At 36.7% G+C, this 15,947-nt stretch overlaps 1 protein-coding gene across 1 annotated transcript; it reads left to right on the top strand.

Annotated features, from left to right (window-relative positions):
- Positions 1 to 1,417: 1,417 nt before the first annotated feature.
- LOC145502943 (YY1-associated factor 2-like) lies at positions 1,418 to 8,497 on the top strand. The gene is made up of 4 exons (XM_081482356.1): positions 1,418 to 1,558; positions 1,898 to 2,023; positions 3,566 to 3,676; positions 4,824 to 8,497. The coding sequence occupies exons 1-4, from the start codon at positions 1,524 to 1,526 to the stop codon at positions 5,053 to 5,055; spliced, it is 504 nt and encodes a 167-aa protein (XP_081338482.1). The 5' UTR covers positions 1,418 to 1,523; the 3' UTR covers positions 5,056 to 8,497.
- Positions 8,498 to 15,947: the final 7,450 nt, after the last annotated feature.

Genomic DNA, 15,947 nt, shown 5'->3' with positions numbered 1-15,947 from the left:
GATTTTATATTTTGCTACGGATTTCCGGATGCGAAAACTTTTTGGGACCTTCAAGAAACGGGCCCCAGGTCACGATCAGCTGGAGAAGCCATCTTAGCCCCAAATGGTCTCTAAAAGTTGGTGTTAGAGAGAGGCAAATTTGATACCTAGGCTTTCTCTGTTATACAAAAGATCAAGAAGGCCGGGCTATCAGGGTAGGGTTCAGGCCCCTTGCAAAACGTGCTCGGCCTGAAAGTCAGGGATGGTCTGAGAATGGGCTGTTTTCTTACTCATTGCCCGTTTTGCAAATAGACCTCTTTAGTTTGGGTGGTTTGTTTTCCCATTGTAGACCACATGATATTTTCTAGAAAATTTTCCTTTTATCCATCTTAAAGTTATTCATTCATATACATGCGACAATTTGAAAATTTGAAAGCAAGAAGTCTCAAGAGTATCATCAAGTGGTCTTTAATGGGAAAACTAAAGAGGTCTATTAACCCCAAAACTTACTTTCATGACTAGTTTTTTTCTATTTTTTGAATTTTTTTTTTTTTTTTTAATGGGAAAAGGAACTAGGCGTCAATGTTGAAATCGAATTAAGGCCACTCGGAAACTGAGAGATCTAACCGGAAAGATTGTGGCAAACAACAACAATGACCTAGCTTGCCCTTGATGTCTACACGTGTTAGACAAAAACGTGCTATACTAGCGCTAGTGGCACGGTTTTGGTCTAGCACGTGTAGTCTTGGCAAATACCGGAAATTTTGCAAAATCTCATTAACATTTTCAGAAAAAAGGGCCAATAACAAGCCCGTGTCACTGGCCTTGTACGATCTTCGGGCGTGATCATAAGGTTTCTTCATCAGGATCTTGTCCCAGTCTTTAAGTTTTTAAGATTTAAATGTGAAAGGATAAAAGAAACGAAATAAAATGCATGTGTGATTGTAAAAAAATAGTGGATTGCATTATTTACCTCATGTATGGGGACAAGGAGTCGATGATGAGGACACGCACTGTCCCTGTTTCACTGCTGTACGATTTACCATGCACAATGCATCAGATACATGCATCATGCAGGTACACACACGTTTGATCATGTGAGCCTGATATGGTCCCGTTTTAGGATGGCTCGTAGAAACAGCCCCCTTTTCCTTGCTGGTCTGCCTTCGACATCTCTATCTTTCTCTCCCTTTCACGAATCTGTTTTTTTTTTTTTTTGTTTTTTTTACTTAGAGGCTGTTGTTTAACTTTCAAATAGCGCTCCAGGGCTTTTGATATTAAAACAGGTTGCTCCAGACAAAGAAATTCCAGGTGTTTTCCAAAAAAAACTCGCGGGAAACCAGACAGAACGGAAGTCACGCTTTCAACAACCATATTAGGCAGGGCATTGTTCCACAGGTTCCGCCGGCGACTCTGTGATGTGATTGGCTCTTGCCCATAAGCCGTGCCTGTATACAAACGAGGACACAGGAACAGAGAAGTCGAAAATTTGCAGGGAAAAAAAAGGAATATTTGTTTATACTGGAGCCTATTTACCGCGTAGTATGGAAGAGAAGGTGGAGAAAAAAAGCCCCATCAAGTAAGGAAGCTTTTGATCATATTGTTGTGGTAGAATTTGATGAGATAGTAAGTGCATCTGAGAAATTGAATTTGTGCTTCACATCTAAGTGTTTTTGTCGGAAAAGTTGCTCTGCGAGACTATTGCGTGATCGTTAATCACTTAAATTTCAGGAGGCTGAAAGAAGATGAAAACTTGAACTTTTGGATGTGTGTATTCGACTGAGAAATCGATTCGTTGTAAAAAGAAAGGCGATCAGGAGTTCTAGAACAGCTCATCATCCAATCGAATCGATTGTGTCGCTTGGATTAGTGATTGAAATTTTTCAAGTTTTTGAGATGTTATTTTGTCTTCTCGCAGAATACGTAAGGTGTTGAGGCCAAGTACGGATGAGAATTACTGGGATTGCAGTGTTTGCACGTACAGAAATGGCGCAGAAGCCTTTAAATGTGCTATGTGCGATGTAAGAAAAGGAACCTCTACAAGGTAACCATTTAACGCGTGGCACTTTTGCATTTGTTTGTTCTTTGCAATTGCTGTCTGGGAGACAGAAAATTACTATTTTCAGTGTTATCTTTGACTTTCGTCCACCGTGGATATGGTAAGGTTGAATATTGAACAGACAACAAAAAGATCGCTCGAGGAGCAATAACTTTAGAATCCCGATGAAACAGATACAATTTGATCTGGTTTTTGTGACAGCTTACAAAACCATGTGCACTGCAGAACAGTGCATAACTAAAATACATCCACTGAAACGATGGGAAACAGATGCTCGTCCTCGAATCTTTGGATGTTTGTGGTAAAATGAATTGACGTCTTTTGACAATTTAGATGCCCAAGTCGTTTCCTGCATGACCGCAAAACACCTTTTGTTATTTTGTGATGAAAGGGGAATGTTGTTAGCACTATTGTACAGTGTACAGATTGTTTTCCACCCTCCCCCTGTCAGAAAATAGCTGGCTGGCTGAAAAACTGAGGTTATGATAAATTACTAATTAATATAAATAAAGATCTTAAAGATGTTTGGGTTTAGATTTGCAGAGTAAAATGATAAAGGAAAATTTTGAAGCTGCAGGGGAAGTGCAACCCTTTGTGGCAAATTTGGTCAGGACCCATTGACCTGTCTAAGTGACTGTATCCTCACATGTCACTGTTAGACTCCTACACTACAGCACGTTTTACTTCTCAGTGAGGTTTGACATTTCAAATCATAACCCTCCTAAGTAGATAGCTCATGATTAGCACTGCCTTGCAGATATAATTATTGTTCGGATGTACCATCAAATTCACAAAACATAAGCATAAGCAAAAGCGTAAGAAGATCAAAGCCTTGTATTCTTCTTATGCTTATGCTTGTGTCACTGTTATGTCCAGTGGAGATGTGGTTGGTATAAGTATAAGCATAAGCGAAAGACTTTCAGTCAATCAGCAAGGCACTTTATTCTTATACCGACCATGTCCTCAGTGGACATAACAATGACATAACCAGAAGCAGGAGGGTTATGCTTTTGCTTATGTCGCAGCCATCCCCACTAGCCCGTAAGCTTAAGTTTATGTTAATGCTTGCATCGTGAGGACCGGGCTTCAGTGAGCAAAATTAACCCCACCTCTACCCACCCTATTATCTTTTACTTTCACCTTCAGTTTCTTACATTTGTTTGATTACAAATTTTCCAAATCTGTAGGGGCTGCAGACGGAATATTCAGAGAAAAAAAATTCACAAAAGCCATTTGACGTTGGATTTAGAAAGGTTGCAGCAGTTGCAGTGAGAGATCAACCATTATGGCAAAAGCTTGACCACTTAGAAAACTAAAAACCGTAACAATTTCCCAGATGAAAGAGAGGACTGTGTTCTTGAATTGACCCACAATCACAGTCTGAATTTCTCACCTATTTCAAAAACATTATGGAGAAAAAAATGACAAACTGGTTTTTTGAAGATCTGTTGACTGAGACAGGGGTTATCGTAGCTCAAGGTGTATTTGATTTAATTCTGTCTTTTTCTTTTGTTTGTTGGATTCCAGGAAACCCAAACTTAATTCTCAGTTAGTTGCTCAGCAAGTTGCCCAGCAGTTTGTTACGTCACCACCCCCCTTAAAAAAGGCAGTAGGAAAAAGACCTTTCAAAAAAATGAGGTGAGGCTTCCAAAACTGATTTTATATTTTGCATTACTAAATATCCATACCCCTGCCCCTCCCATAAAAGGTCAGTAGACATTCCAAGACAGTGAGGGATGGGGGGTGGGGGTCTCAAAAGTCACTAAATGCTGAGGAAAACTGGAATTTCTGGAGGAGTGAAGGGTGCAAGACCTAAAAACTGTCTGTGGGAAGAGTGTAGATATATTCTGGAGCAATGTGCTTTTGTTTGTTGACAGAGGAGGTGCCCACAAAGTGAGAAAAACTAAAGGATTCTAAAGGTTTAAAACTGATGTTTATATATCATCCACCTGTAGTCTGTTTTATGTAGGCTGTTTTATTCTTTTAGTTCTATTGGTAATCTTGCTGTCTTTTTTATGCAGAATATTTGAATTTAGTTTGTCAACAGTCATCCAAAAACCATTTTTAAAATGTGTTCTATTTGTACTACTGGTTAACTAAATCTGCTTAAATAGATTCCCAAAACTCAGCAATTACATATTTATAGCTTCTCTTCACTAAAGAAGTCATTTTGAATTTAAGGTCATATAATCCTAAAAAAACACTTTTAAAGTGGTATGTAGCAAGACTTGGTAGGAGTATTGCTTCTACCCCCTGGATTGGATGCTAGTCCATTACCATCATTCTGTTGGTGTACTTTAAGAATTCGTCAACACCCTTTATAATCCTGGGCAGAGAGAGGCACAGTGTGAATTAAGTGTGCGGCCAAGAACACAACACAGTGATGTTGGACAGAGCCCAGACCACTCGATCTGGAGTCCAGAGCACTAGCCATTTGCCTTTTGTGCCTCCCACAAAAAAAAAAATGACTCACGGTTTTTCTTTACCAAGAGAATTCTAAAATGTAGAGGAGATTCATTCATGGTCTCAGTCATAGATAGGCATGTCATTATTTTTGTGTCCCGTAATGGGATTTCAACCAACTGCCATAAGAGGACACGTGGTTGCTAAGGCATCTCCTTGTGTGGTGTCCTAATGAGATATTCTTTTGGTTTCTTGGGGAGAAGTATGTGAGAAGAGACATTACTAAAAAACTGACATCTACACATGTAATAAAATGGCCGTTAGACTTCATAGCTCTTCTGTTGCAGGAGTTTGACCACATCGTTTCACCTTTCATTTACAGGCCGCGACTCAAAAATGTTGACAGAAGCAGTGCACAGCATATGGCTGTCACCGTAGGAAATATAACTGTGATAATAACAGATTATAAACTTTTAAAACCAGAGAATTCACCTTCTGTAACACCAGACAGGAATTCACCCGGACCGCTGTCAGAAGACAATACAGATCCCGGGCCATCTCTTGGCTCTGAATATACTAGTAATGGAGTTAATAATCAGGAAGATAGTTCATGACATATAGTATATTAATATAATTTGCTAAGATAATAGGACCATTTTGCAATTTTCCAGGTGTAGTTTTCAAGATTATGTACGGTCACAAGTAACTTTTTGAGGCATGTCATTTAGTAAGCTGGGAAAATATCAACCCAGCTGTAAGCTTGATTATCCTAGCTGAAAAAGACATGTACTTTCTTTCTTCCTTAACCCTTCCATTTGAAAGAGTGCCAAGTTCAAAGTTACTAAAATATTAAATTTCTTTTTGTATTATTTTGAAAAACATTGTGCGGTAGAACTTCTTAACACCTTTCATTTTGATGGTTGCACACCAGGGTTTCATCCTGTCTTGAAATTTAAAACCAGATTTATTTAATTTACACATTCAAGATTTTAATCCAGGAGCCAGTCATGAATAAAACCACCTCCATTGTTAGAATTCATAAAAACATGCTTACTTGGTGTGAATATGATTGGTATTAGGCACTTATCATCTTACAAGTGACTGAGTGCAAAGTCCTGGGGCAGATCTAGGAGGGGATTGGGTGATTCAGTCGAACCCCCTGAATTAAAAAAAATGAGACATTATAACACACTGACTTGGCCTTGGAATTCTGGAAATCCCATTTCCAAGGACCTGAATTTTAACAATTTTCTGATGGAGAATGCCCTGGACCCCACTACAGGGAAACGTCTTCGGTGGTCCATATCTCAAACCCCTTTCTATAAAATCCTGTATCTGCCCTAGAAGTCTTCAGCAGGAATGTCACTTAGCAACACCCAAGTGCTAATGTGGAAAACTAAATCAGTTTCCAACCAGGCCACAAAGTTCAGGAATTTTTCCTGTCATTTAACAAATATTTGTTTATCTCTGACTGAACTTGTTTCCCAGGTAGTGTAGATCTATGTGGAGCTTAGCTATGACAATTAAACTTATTTTATAAATAGTTAATTTCATAAAGATTAGGAATTTTAATTTCATTCATAACGGAATTGTTCAAACAGTCAAATGTGATTCAGCTGTAGCCGTGAGCTAATGAATAACAGTGTAAAAATTTTCCTACAGTAAGTCTCTTTTCACAACAACCAATATGTGTAGATTGCTTTGTTATACTAGAGATGTAGTTTTTTGTGATTCTGAAATTAATTTTGTATTTTACAGATTTTGTTTAACATTTGTTTAAGGGCATTAATAAGATTTGCAACATAATAAATTTTCGTTAGTCATAAAAGCCTGAAAATATTGGTTTAAGAACATTTAAAGATGAAATAAACTGTAAAGAATTAGTAACGATGGTTAAGATAGGGAAGATGAAAACAAATTAACTCAATGTATTTAATTTCTTTGTAAACTAGATTGCTTTAGCACAAACGTTCAGATAGTGGTTTAATACTATTTTGATTGTTTCATGTTTTCATTAACTGACAACTGATGTATGAAGGCTTAAAATTGCTTTATCTTGTAAATAACCGCTGGCATCGTAGCGAAACTAAAGTGGACTTTTTACCGCTACTTGTACTTGAAATAACTCACAAATGGTAACTCCATCATGAAAAAACGCTCTTTAGAACATTATTGTAGCATTCTTGCAATAAAAAATTGTCTTCAATGTAATTTGTTTGTAGCTGAGTGTTTGTCTCAATGGGTATTTCCCACAATATTAACAAGAATCTTAAGGCCCTATTACGGATATTTAGGGATGTGGTATATTTAGATAGAATAAGACGGGATGTGGAGTAGGAAAATCGTTGCTTTTTGCAAATTGGAAATAAAGAGATCCGGAAGACAAGGAATATTTAGGCCAAAAACTTAAGGAGATATGGTATACTCAGACCCCCACCCCTAATGGGGCTTCAGTCTCAGCTGATGGATGTAACTCTAAACATTAAAAGACCAGGAAAGTTTTTTTTCCATGAAATCTCTATGAAATGGAAAGCTATTGTTTTCATCAGATGAACTCTCCCTCCCCGCCCCCTCCCCGCAAAAAGTACTGCATTGCAAGTCATGACTTGATTCGTTCCAAGACTCCCAGTGAAGACCTTTTGGGGATGAACTGCCAAGAAAGCTAAGCTCCGCCAGCTGGTAAAATGTTCGTAGCTATGTAGGTTTACTACCCTATTGAAACAGACAAACAAGAACTTTTTCAGCAGTGTATTCTCGTATCCAGTGCTACTCGCTATAAATTGTTGTTAAATACTGAAGAAACGGACGGCTCTGGGAACGAAAATGTAAACGCCTCTGAAAAGGCGGCTTTGACGCAGTGGCTCCTGCGCAAACTTTCTTCAGGCCCGTTATTCTATCTTTTCCCCAACCTTTTTCCAAGGGTTCTCTCTCTACTTTCCTGAGGTAGAGAAAGAGCCCTGGGAACGAGGTTCTCTTTTCCCTCCATGCCAAGACCCGTGCATTTTCGCTCGACGCTCTGGACAAAATAAGAACCATGTGCACAAGGTCGCGTGCAACCGCTGTGACTAATGCTGGCTCACCTTCCTATTTCTGCCAGAGGTGTCTACTTCTTTTGGGCTGGCCAAAAGAGTCGCGGCCCCTGGGAATGAGTTGTCACCTTGTTGATGGAGAGGAATGCATGCGTGAGCCTAAAGATCGTTTGCATAGGAAGGAGGTTAAAGGCTGAAAGACGCACGAAAAACGAAACAAAAAAGTGTTTCTAATGCAGATTTCTCTGGAACAGGAGCTAAAAAGACAAGGATTTACTTACTGAGGGTAAGATAAGGACCATCACCAGGCTTAGGTTTACTGGCAACGAGGGAACGCAAGAGAGAGCGCATCGAAACACACGACGGAACGCCTGGCAGAATGGATATGCGGCGCAAGGGAACGCAAGTGAAATGCACTGGGAACGCACAGGGAAGGTACGAGAAAACGCATAAAGAAGCCCTCGAGGAACCCTCAGGTCTTTTTTGGATGAACTTACAGTAAACTCGGGGGGAACACGTGCGAGGTTGTGCGGACTGCTGGGTTTCAACCCAGTTCAGCCAAGGTTGAACGTCGGCCCAGGGTTTGTTTGTGAGTTGAGAGTATGAGGGAACGCAAGAGGAACGCAAAGGGAACGCAAAAAGAATATATCAGGGAATACAGAGATCGCACGGGAAAACCCGACAATAAAAGTTAGTACGAAACACATAGGGTAACGCATGATGAACTGCACGGAAGACGCAATGCAACGAACTGGGGGAATAAGAAGGTATCGTACGGGGGAACTCGTGGTATAACAGACGAGTAAACCCATAGGGTCACCCACAGTAAATGCTTGAGGATGATTGGCAAGAAAATCACTATTTTGATGAGGAAGCAAATTTCGATGGTTATTTAAAGAATTACAAATTGAAGGGGGAAAGCTGTTTAATCAGAGAATCTCTCACGTTGGAAAATCTTGTTTATTAAAACATTATTTTAACACGTGATCATAGTTTTTCGCGCGCTTATAAATCTGTTTATATTTATACCGTCCCAAGATACGTGTTTCCTTAATTTTTGTCGATTTTTGATATTACAACACGTGCCTTTCGTCTTTTTGTTAAAGAATGATCAAAATCCAGTTTCTTGCAACATACATTGCCATGGTTACGAGATTAAAACTGAGTGAAATTATGAAACTTTGTCCTGATGTACTTTTAAATTCTCAATACATTTTCCTTAATGATGGTTAAATAAAACACTTATAACCGAACCGCTTTTACCTTTCCATGTCATTTTTTTACGAGCTCTTTCTAATAATTTAACAAACCCCTTTGGAATTGGTTAAAAACGTGAAAAATCTGCAAACTTGAGGACACTAAATTAATAACAACTTTTATTGAATTCCCAAAAGCTATTACATGTAAACATCTAACTTATTTTATTTTTAAAAAAAAATACAAAGAATTTTCCTTCGTTCTTGGGCGTGGTTTTGCATGTGCTCTTCTTTTTGTATTCCTTGAACAAGAATTTCTCACACGTCCTAATTACGAGCTTGTTCTACCTGAAACAAGCTACCCAACTTGTGTTTGTTGCAATTGTCTTTTCTGCCTCTAGTTTCTTTGTTTATGCCCGAATTCAAAGAAAAGCTTTTTCATTCGGACGAACTTGGCGAGAGAGAATGGAAGCATTTTTTTTTCTCTGACAGGCGCTTTTGGAAAACTAAAGAAGCTTTGGAAAAGAATTATTCTCATTTGAAATGCGAACATTCTCACACAACAAAGTCAGCGCGCACGAAAACCCTCTTTCATCACAGTTTGTGATTTGTTGGTTGTAAATGGTGTGAGCAAATTCCTCTCGTGATCAGTGACGTATTTTTCAGCAATTGGTTTTAGTTTTTAATCCATATTCATGACATTTGTTGAATTTCTGTCAAACCAAACTGCTCGTGGATGTGTGAAGACGTGTCGTCCCGCTGAAGGCGAATTTGCAGCCTTGAAGGAAGACGACGCTGGTACAAGGAAGGGCTTAAAGGACCTTAAAGCTTGGACAAGCATATACTTTATACTATGGTGAGTATTGTTCTTGGAAAATGCTAGTCAAATTATGTCTAGGAAGCTGAAAGAGTCGAAAAATCTATTGAACGAGTCAAGCACGTGCACTCCCTGTTTGCTTTGAGCGTCGCTTCAACTCGAAGATTGGCAGCAAAGAAAACTATTAAACCTTGCTTGCAATATAACTAGGACGGCGGCCTTGGAGAAGGAGTTTTTACCGTTAACTAATGTTGCGTAAAATTTTACGAGAGTCGCACTTTATTTCGTAGTCCGAAGCTTCAAATCGTGAAACGTAGAAATAAAAGCTCGTGTTCACCAACAACTTGTAATTTAAAAGTTGACCTACGAGATGTTATTTTCGAATTTTTCTTGGCTCTCGACGTGTATTTTTGCCATGGTGCGTCATAAACCGTTAGCTACAGGGGCTATTGATTTTATGTTAAAGTGCGTCGCTGTAAAACTTTGATACTTTACTGATCACTGGTTGTACTGCTTTTTCAGGAAACTGACTTGGCGAGGACAAAAGGAGTTCAACGGATCTAGATCATTTGATCAGAAGGAAATACTTCAAAGATAAGACCTTTAATATTATCTTCTAGTTGTAGTCAAAATGGTGGCTGATCAAATTTAGGAATTTGTCGAGGACATCAAGCTTGGTTTAGTGATCTCAAGTTTATTATATTAATTGTCTGGATCTACAAAAAAATGAGAAACCTGATATTCACTAATTGTCTGCTGAGATATCAAATTTATTAACTGTCTACGTCGAGTGAAGCGATTACAGAGTTCATATTTACTAATTGTTTTATCAACTGTCTGTATCGAGTGAAAACAAGATCACAAACTTCAGAATTGCTAATTGTTTGTTTGTGATATCAAATTTATTTACTGTCTGCATCGAGTAAAAAGGCACAGTTATACACAGAGTACGAGAAATTGTTCTAAAAAAGTTGATTATCAGCCACCATTGCACCTTGAGCGATCGTTTTATCGGCTGTTAATAATTTGGCGGCGTTTACTTCGGAAGAAAGATCTCTTTTTTTTTTATTTTGTTTTAAGTAATTTGGCAATATATTTAACATCGGGTGCAAAAACGAAACGAGTCGTAGATTCTGTGATGTCAATCGCTCAAGGTTTTAAGTTTATGTACCTCAGGTCATTTGATGTTGCGGCAGATACATGTAGTATTTTCATGGTGGCCCCGCGAGAAAATCCATGCTACGGAGATGGGGTGGGTGTAAATAGGCTTCGTTGTTTTTAACTTGCAGTGTTTTGTTTTGTTGTTTTTCTTTCAACTGTTAAGTTGTCGGATTTATTTATTTTTTTGATTTATATTGATGATTTATCTACTACACTTGATACTGCCACCTTGGAAACATTTACTCATGTGCTTCATCAACTCAAAATATCTTAATGACAAGAGAACAGCTTTTCGATGTAATAACATATTCTGTTAAACATATCAATTGGCAAAACTTTATTTTATACTCAAAAAGCGTAAATTTTATCGTTTGTTTTTCGTTATCTTTTTTCAAGCTAGAGTATTTTTTTGGCGGGGTTTTGCATAATAGACCTGCAGAAACATATGTTCTCTTGTCATTTTGGGAGTTAAATTTACCTTGATGTCTGTTTCATAGGATCACAAGTAGCCCTAAAGATAAAGTTAGACTTGTCCCGTTATACAGACCACAAAAATCAAACAGTTTTAACGAATCACTGGTTGCAATTTTATAGACAAAATCAAATTGACAACACAATCAAATGGATCATTTACAATTTTGATTTCAAGTCTGAAAATATTCAACTATTTTCTGAGATTGCCTTACTTTACCAAAAACAACTTTGCTGAAACTGAACATTTTAGAGTTGAAAGTAAAAAGGAAACAATTTCGTATCACAATTTATAATTACGAATTGTGATGTATTGTTGTGGTAAATTATTGCGACAAACTGGAAGATTTTGATACGGGTCGATAATTTTCAACTTTGCTTTGAAATTGTCTTGGTTTTGTCCTTGCGAAAACACAAACAACTCGATCAGTTCACTTAATTAAAGATATTTATTTTAAATTGAAGCCAAAGAAAACGAATTGATCAGTTATAAATATACAACTTGTACGATATTTCATGTATTGACTTGCTGATAAATTCTGTTCTATTTTCTCGTCTTACTATCAAGATGTTATAAACAAATCATCAATATTTAACGTTGCTTTTTAAATTGTCTTGCTCGATGTGAGAAGTGCTTTAAACATATATCTCGGATCAGATACAAAAGGAAATTTAATTCAGATTTGTATAAACCAAAGTGAACAACAGAAAATTTGAACGGACTGTTTAATTTGGTTTCGTAATTTTTGTGGTCTGTGTAAACTTGATTTTGTTCGATTATTCCCAGTTCGTGAGGGGAGGGACGTTAACTTAAATCAACACTTGTGTTCCTTGGACTAGACACTGGGTTTAATATTTTATATTAACTTATTAAAAGACCTTTTCTGTGGCACTGGATTTTAACACAGGACAAAGCAAAATAAGCAATAAAAACATAAGAGAAATATTCAGGGTTTTTTTGTTATACAACATACCTCAAGAATTAGTAAAGACATGGAGCCAACGATTAAATTATCTTATACTGAACGGCTAAAACACCACTCCAATTTGCCCATGTCATCGCTACACTTTTCAAGGAAATCGTTATGAAATTTTAGGCGTTTAATCCAAGTGTTGAACAAGTAAATGACATGGAGCTAAAGAATTAAATTATCTTACTCTGAACGGCTGAAACACCACTCCGATTTGCCCATGTCATCGCTCTAAGTTTCGAGGAAATCTATAAGAAATTTTAGGCGTTATCGATTTAATCCAAATGTTCTAAAACTCGGTGTTTGAACTAGTAAATGACATGGAGCTAAACAATTAAATTATCTTATTCTGAACGGCTAAAACACCACTCCAATTTGCCCATGTCATTGCTACAACTTTAAAGGAAATTGATAAGAAATTCTAGGTGTTAAATCACAAATGTTAAAAACTTAATGTTTGGCTGCTAAGAAATTGCTTAGGGCAGATTTCAAATAAAGAATAAGGTTTTTTACGTGTTCATCCTGTGCCACAACTGAAAAGGTCTTTTATCAGAAGCAACATGGCAAGTTTAAGCATTTAAAAGTTAAATATCGATTGGAATACTAAATTCAAACGCGAGAACTTATTTAAGACTCGTTGGAAATTGGAAGTCTAAAAAGCGTGAACTTAATGTGCAACAAACATTTGATGGACAAACTAGCTTGCCATGTTGCTTATCTTCATATTTAGTAAGATGTAAACACCATCTCGTGCAAAAGAGTGAAAAACTGAAACATTTCGGAGACGGATAAGTTCAAACTTGATTTGGAAAACGTTAACGTAAAGTGTAATTTACGGAATTTAAAGGTACGGAAAGAAATTGGCGTTTTATTTTCATTTTTTTTGCACGAGATGCTGTTAACATTTTTTTGGCGGGAAAATTTCAAGGGAAGCCATTTTGAATTTTTTGCTGAAAAAGTGAAGAGGGGAAACGCTGTGCAAATTTTTTCCAATTTTCCCGCCAAAAGTCTTAGTATATAGAGAGCAAATTTTTTGATGACACCTTTGTAATTAATTTAATGGAAAATCACTTAATTAATTAAGTCATTATTGAGTTGAATAAACTTAATTGAAACAAAAAACACTTGCTTGTATTTATTGTTTGAATGAAATATTTTATTTTAAAGATAATAAAGATTAAAAAGAAGAGTAGACACTTGTACTTTATTGACTTCTATTAACAGCAATATAAATAATAGAAAAGAGACCAGAAAAATAGTAACATACTTATCGATATTACAATATTGACATGGAAAAAATAAAAATAAAAAAATTGGCGCATGCGTATTTTGGGCGCCGTATTTTTCTAAGTTTTTTGGCGGGAAAATTAAAAATTTCAAACGGAGTACATGAAGTATAAAATGTTTATTTTTTTTAAAAAAAATTGGCGCATGCGTATTTTGAGCGCCCGTATTTTTTCTAAGTTTTTTGGCGGGAAAATTGAAAATTTTTAAACAGATGTTACCATAGAGAAAACTTTGACAAAAAAAATTGGCATGAATTGAGCTATAAAAACTTGTTCTTGAATCTAATAAAAAATCTAAGGTTTTTATTCACAAACTACTCGAAAGACTGACGTTTGGAACACGAGAAAAATCTGACATCAGCGAGTGAAGAAACCAAACGAAATAAACTCCTAGCTCCGATTCCTTTCGAAAAAATCTTAAAGCGAAATCTTAAGTTTGTTTTCTACCTCTGATAAAACTTGTCTTTCACTTGAATGAGAGTTTTCTTGTTTGATTCTCAGAGGAAGCGTCCAAGGCACTTGGTGACCTGCAAGAAAATAAAAAAAAATAGACAAATTACTGACAGTAATTGTACATAAACTTGTTGACCTTTACTTCAACTCCAAAGAGAAATGAAAAATGCATTTAAAAAGCCAGCTGCTATCATTACTAGAGGATGTTATCAGTTAATATTAGCGCTCGGTTTAATCACAAAATTTAGACATGCAGTTAAATCAAATTCATCACTTTGAAATTAAATATTTGGTGTTAAACCCAGCGTTTATGTTTACCGATAGTAGCCACTGGTAATGATAGTCTTAACGTAAAAGATTATACAGCAAATTACAAGAATCTATTTAGTCGATTCCTCCGCAATAGCTCAGGTTTTAAACTTATTTCACCGAGTGACACTGGACTCGTTCGTGGCCGTGACGATCAAAATAACGCAAGAAATATAGCCTAATGTGATAAAAAGCAAACGCTTCATCGTCAATTCTAGCATGTAGAAAACCTGAGCGAGATTAAATGTTAGAAAAAACTTATATTCGCTTTAAACAGAATAAAAAATTAGCTCTGACTCATCAGCCTCAGTGAATACTGTGCATCACAACTTGCTTAAAGAGAAAATTATTTTATCTTTTACAGAGCGATCGCTCATTCTCAAGCTACACGCGCTACAAATTAACTCGGCACGAAATTTTAGAGCGCGGTTTGAATATGAAATTTGAATAATCTATTAGGATGTCAAAGATTCTTTCTGTATTTTTCACCTTCATTTTGGACAAGAAGCTGTTAAAGCACTGTAAACAAGACGATTAAGATCTCGATCACGTTTTAAACCACGGAGTAAAGTTCCGGATCTGTTTTGAAAGAAACCTAAACCTGATCTACAGCCACGTGTACAAAGATTAATCATTCAACTCACCTTATAGCAAAATCATCCTTCATCGTTTTCCTTCTCTTCCAATTTTTCCTATTCCATGCCTGACATTTCCTTAGAGACAGATTCAAAACAATGAGAATAAACACCTGATGTACAGCTAAGTGTACAGAAATTAATCATTCAACTAACCGTTTTCCTTCTCTTCTAAGTTAGTAATTTCCAGCTTCTTATTCCATGCTTGACATTTCCGCCTTTAAAAAAAGATAAAAACAATGTGAATAAATGTTAGATAACGTGCAATAACAGGCTGAAACAACAAGGCCCCATTAATGAGGGTCTGAGTAACCCACATCAGTCCCATTAATTTTTGGCCTTAATATCCAACATCCCATTAACTCCAATTACAAAAATTAACGATTTTCCTGCTCTATATCTCGCTTACTCTGATCTTAATTCCCCATATCCCATTAATTTTTCCCCCATATACCCTGTACCCCGTTACTATTTTTTTTTTTAAACTAAACTTAATTTATTTTAAGAGTCGTCCAACGTTAATTTTATGTAAACTAGATGGAGAAACCAGCCAATGTTTGGTACGATAATTTCTGTAGAAAAGTAAGCTAACTCTTTCCTAATAACTTTGAAACATTTTTCAACGAGAAACGAGAAACAAATACAAACACAATAAGCCGTAGTTACCTCTCAAGGAGAACGTAACGAAGCATTTCGTCAATTTCGCCGCCATACCATCGTCCACGTGTTTGCAGCCATCGTCGCTTCAAGGCATAGTCCTAGTAAGGCAATAACTCCACGCCCTTGTACTCAAGGCTCGAACCAAAGTACGTCTACCATGACGATATGGACGATTTTTGATGATAATAACGTTGAATTGGCAGGGTGCTTTCCCACAAGATAACTTTCAGAAAGACGTTCAGGTTAAGCTGATGGCAAAATACGAAAAAAATGAATATTAATGTAAAAATCTATCTAAAATTCAAATGAATTCCCAATACCCGGTAATTCTTTTCAAATGCAAATTTCGCCTTCATTATCAAGCGTTTCACTTCAGTTACACCGCAATATTTTCTTTTCCTCCTTTTAATGTAATCTAAAGCAAAAGTAAACATGGGGATTGCAAGATTGTGTTTAAGCTTGTTTATATGTTAGCAATACAAATGAATATATGAAAGTTCATATATTTGAACAACGGA

This window comes from Orbicella franksi, chromosome 11 (assembly GCF_964199315.1).
Source record: "Orbicella franksi chromosome 11, jaOrbFran1.1, whole genome shotgun sequence".
NCBI lineage: Eukaryota > Metazoa > Cnidaria > Anthozoa > Scleractinia > Merulinidae > Orbicella > Orbicella franksi.
The sequence above is the reverse complement of the archived record's forward strand: the minus strand, read 5'-3'. Positions and strand labels throughout refer to the sequence as shown.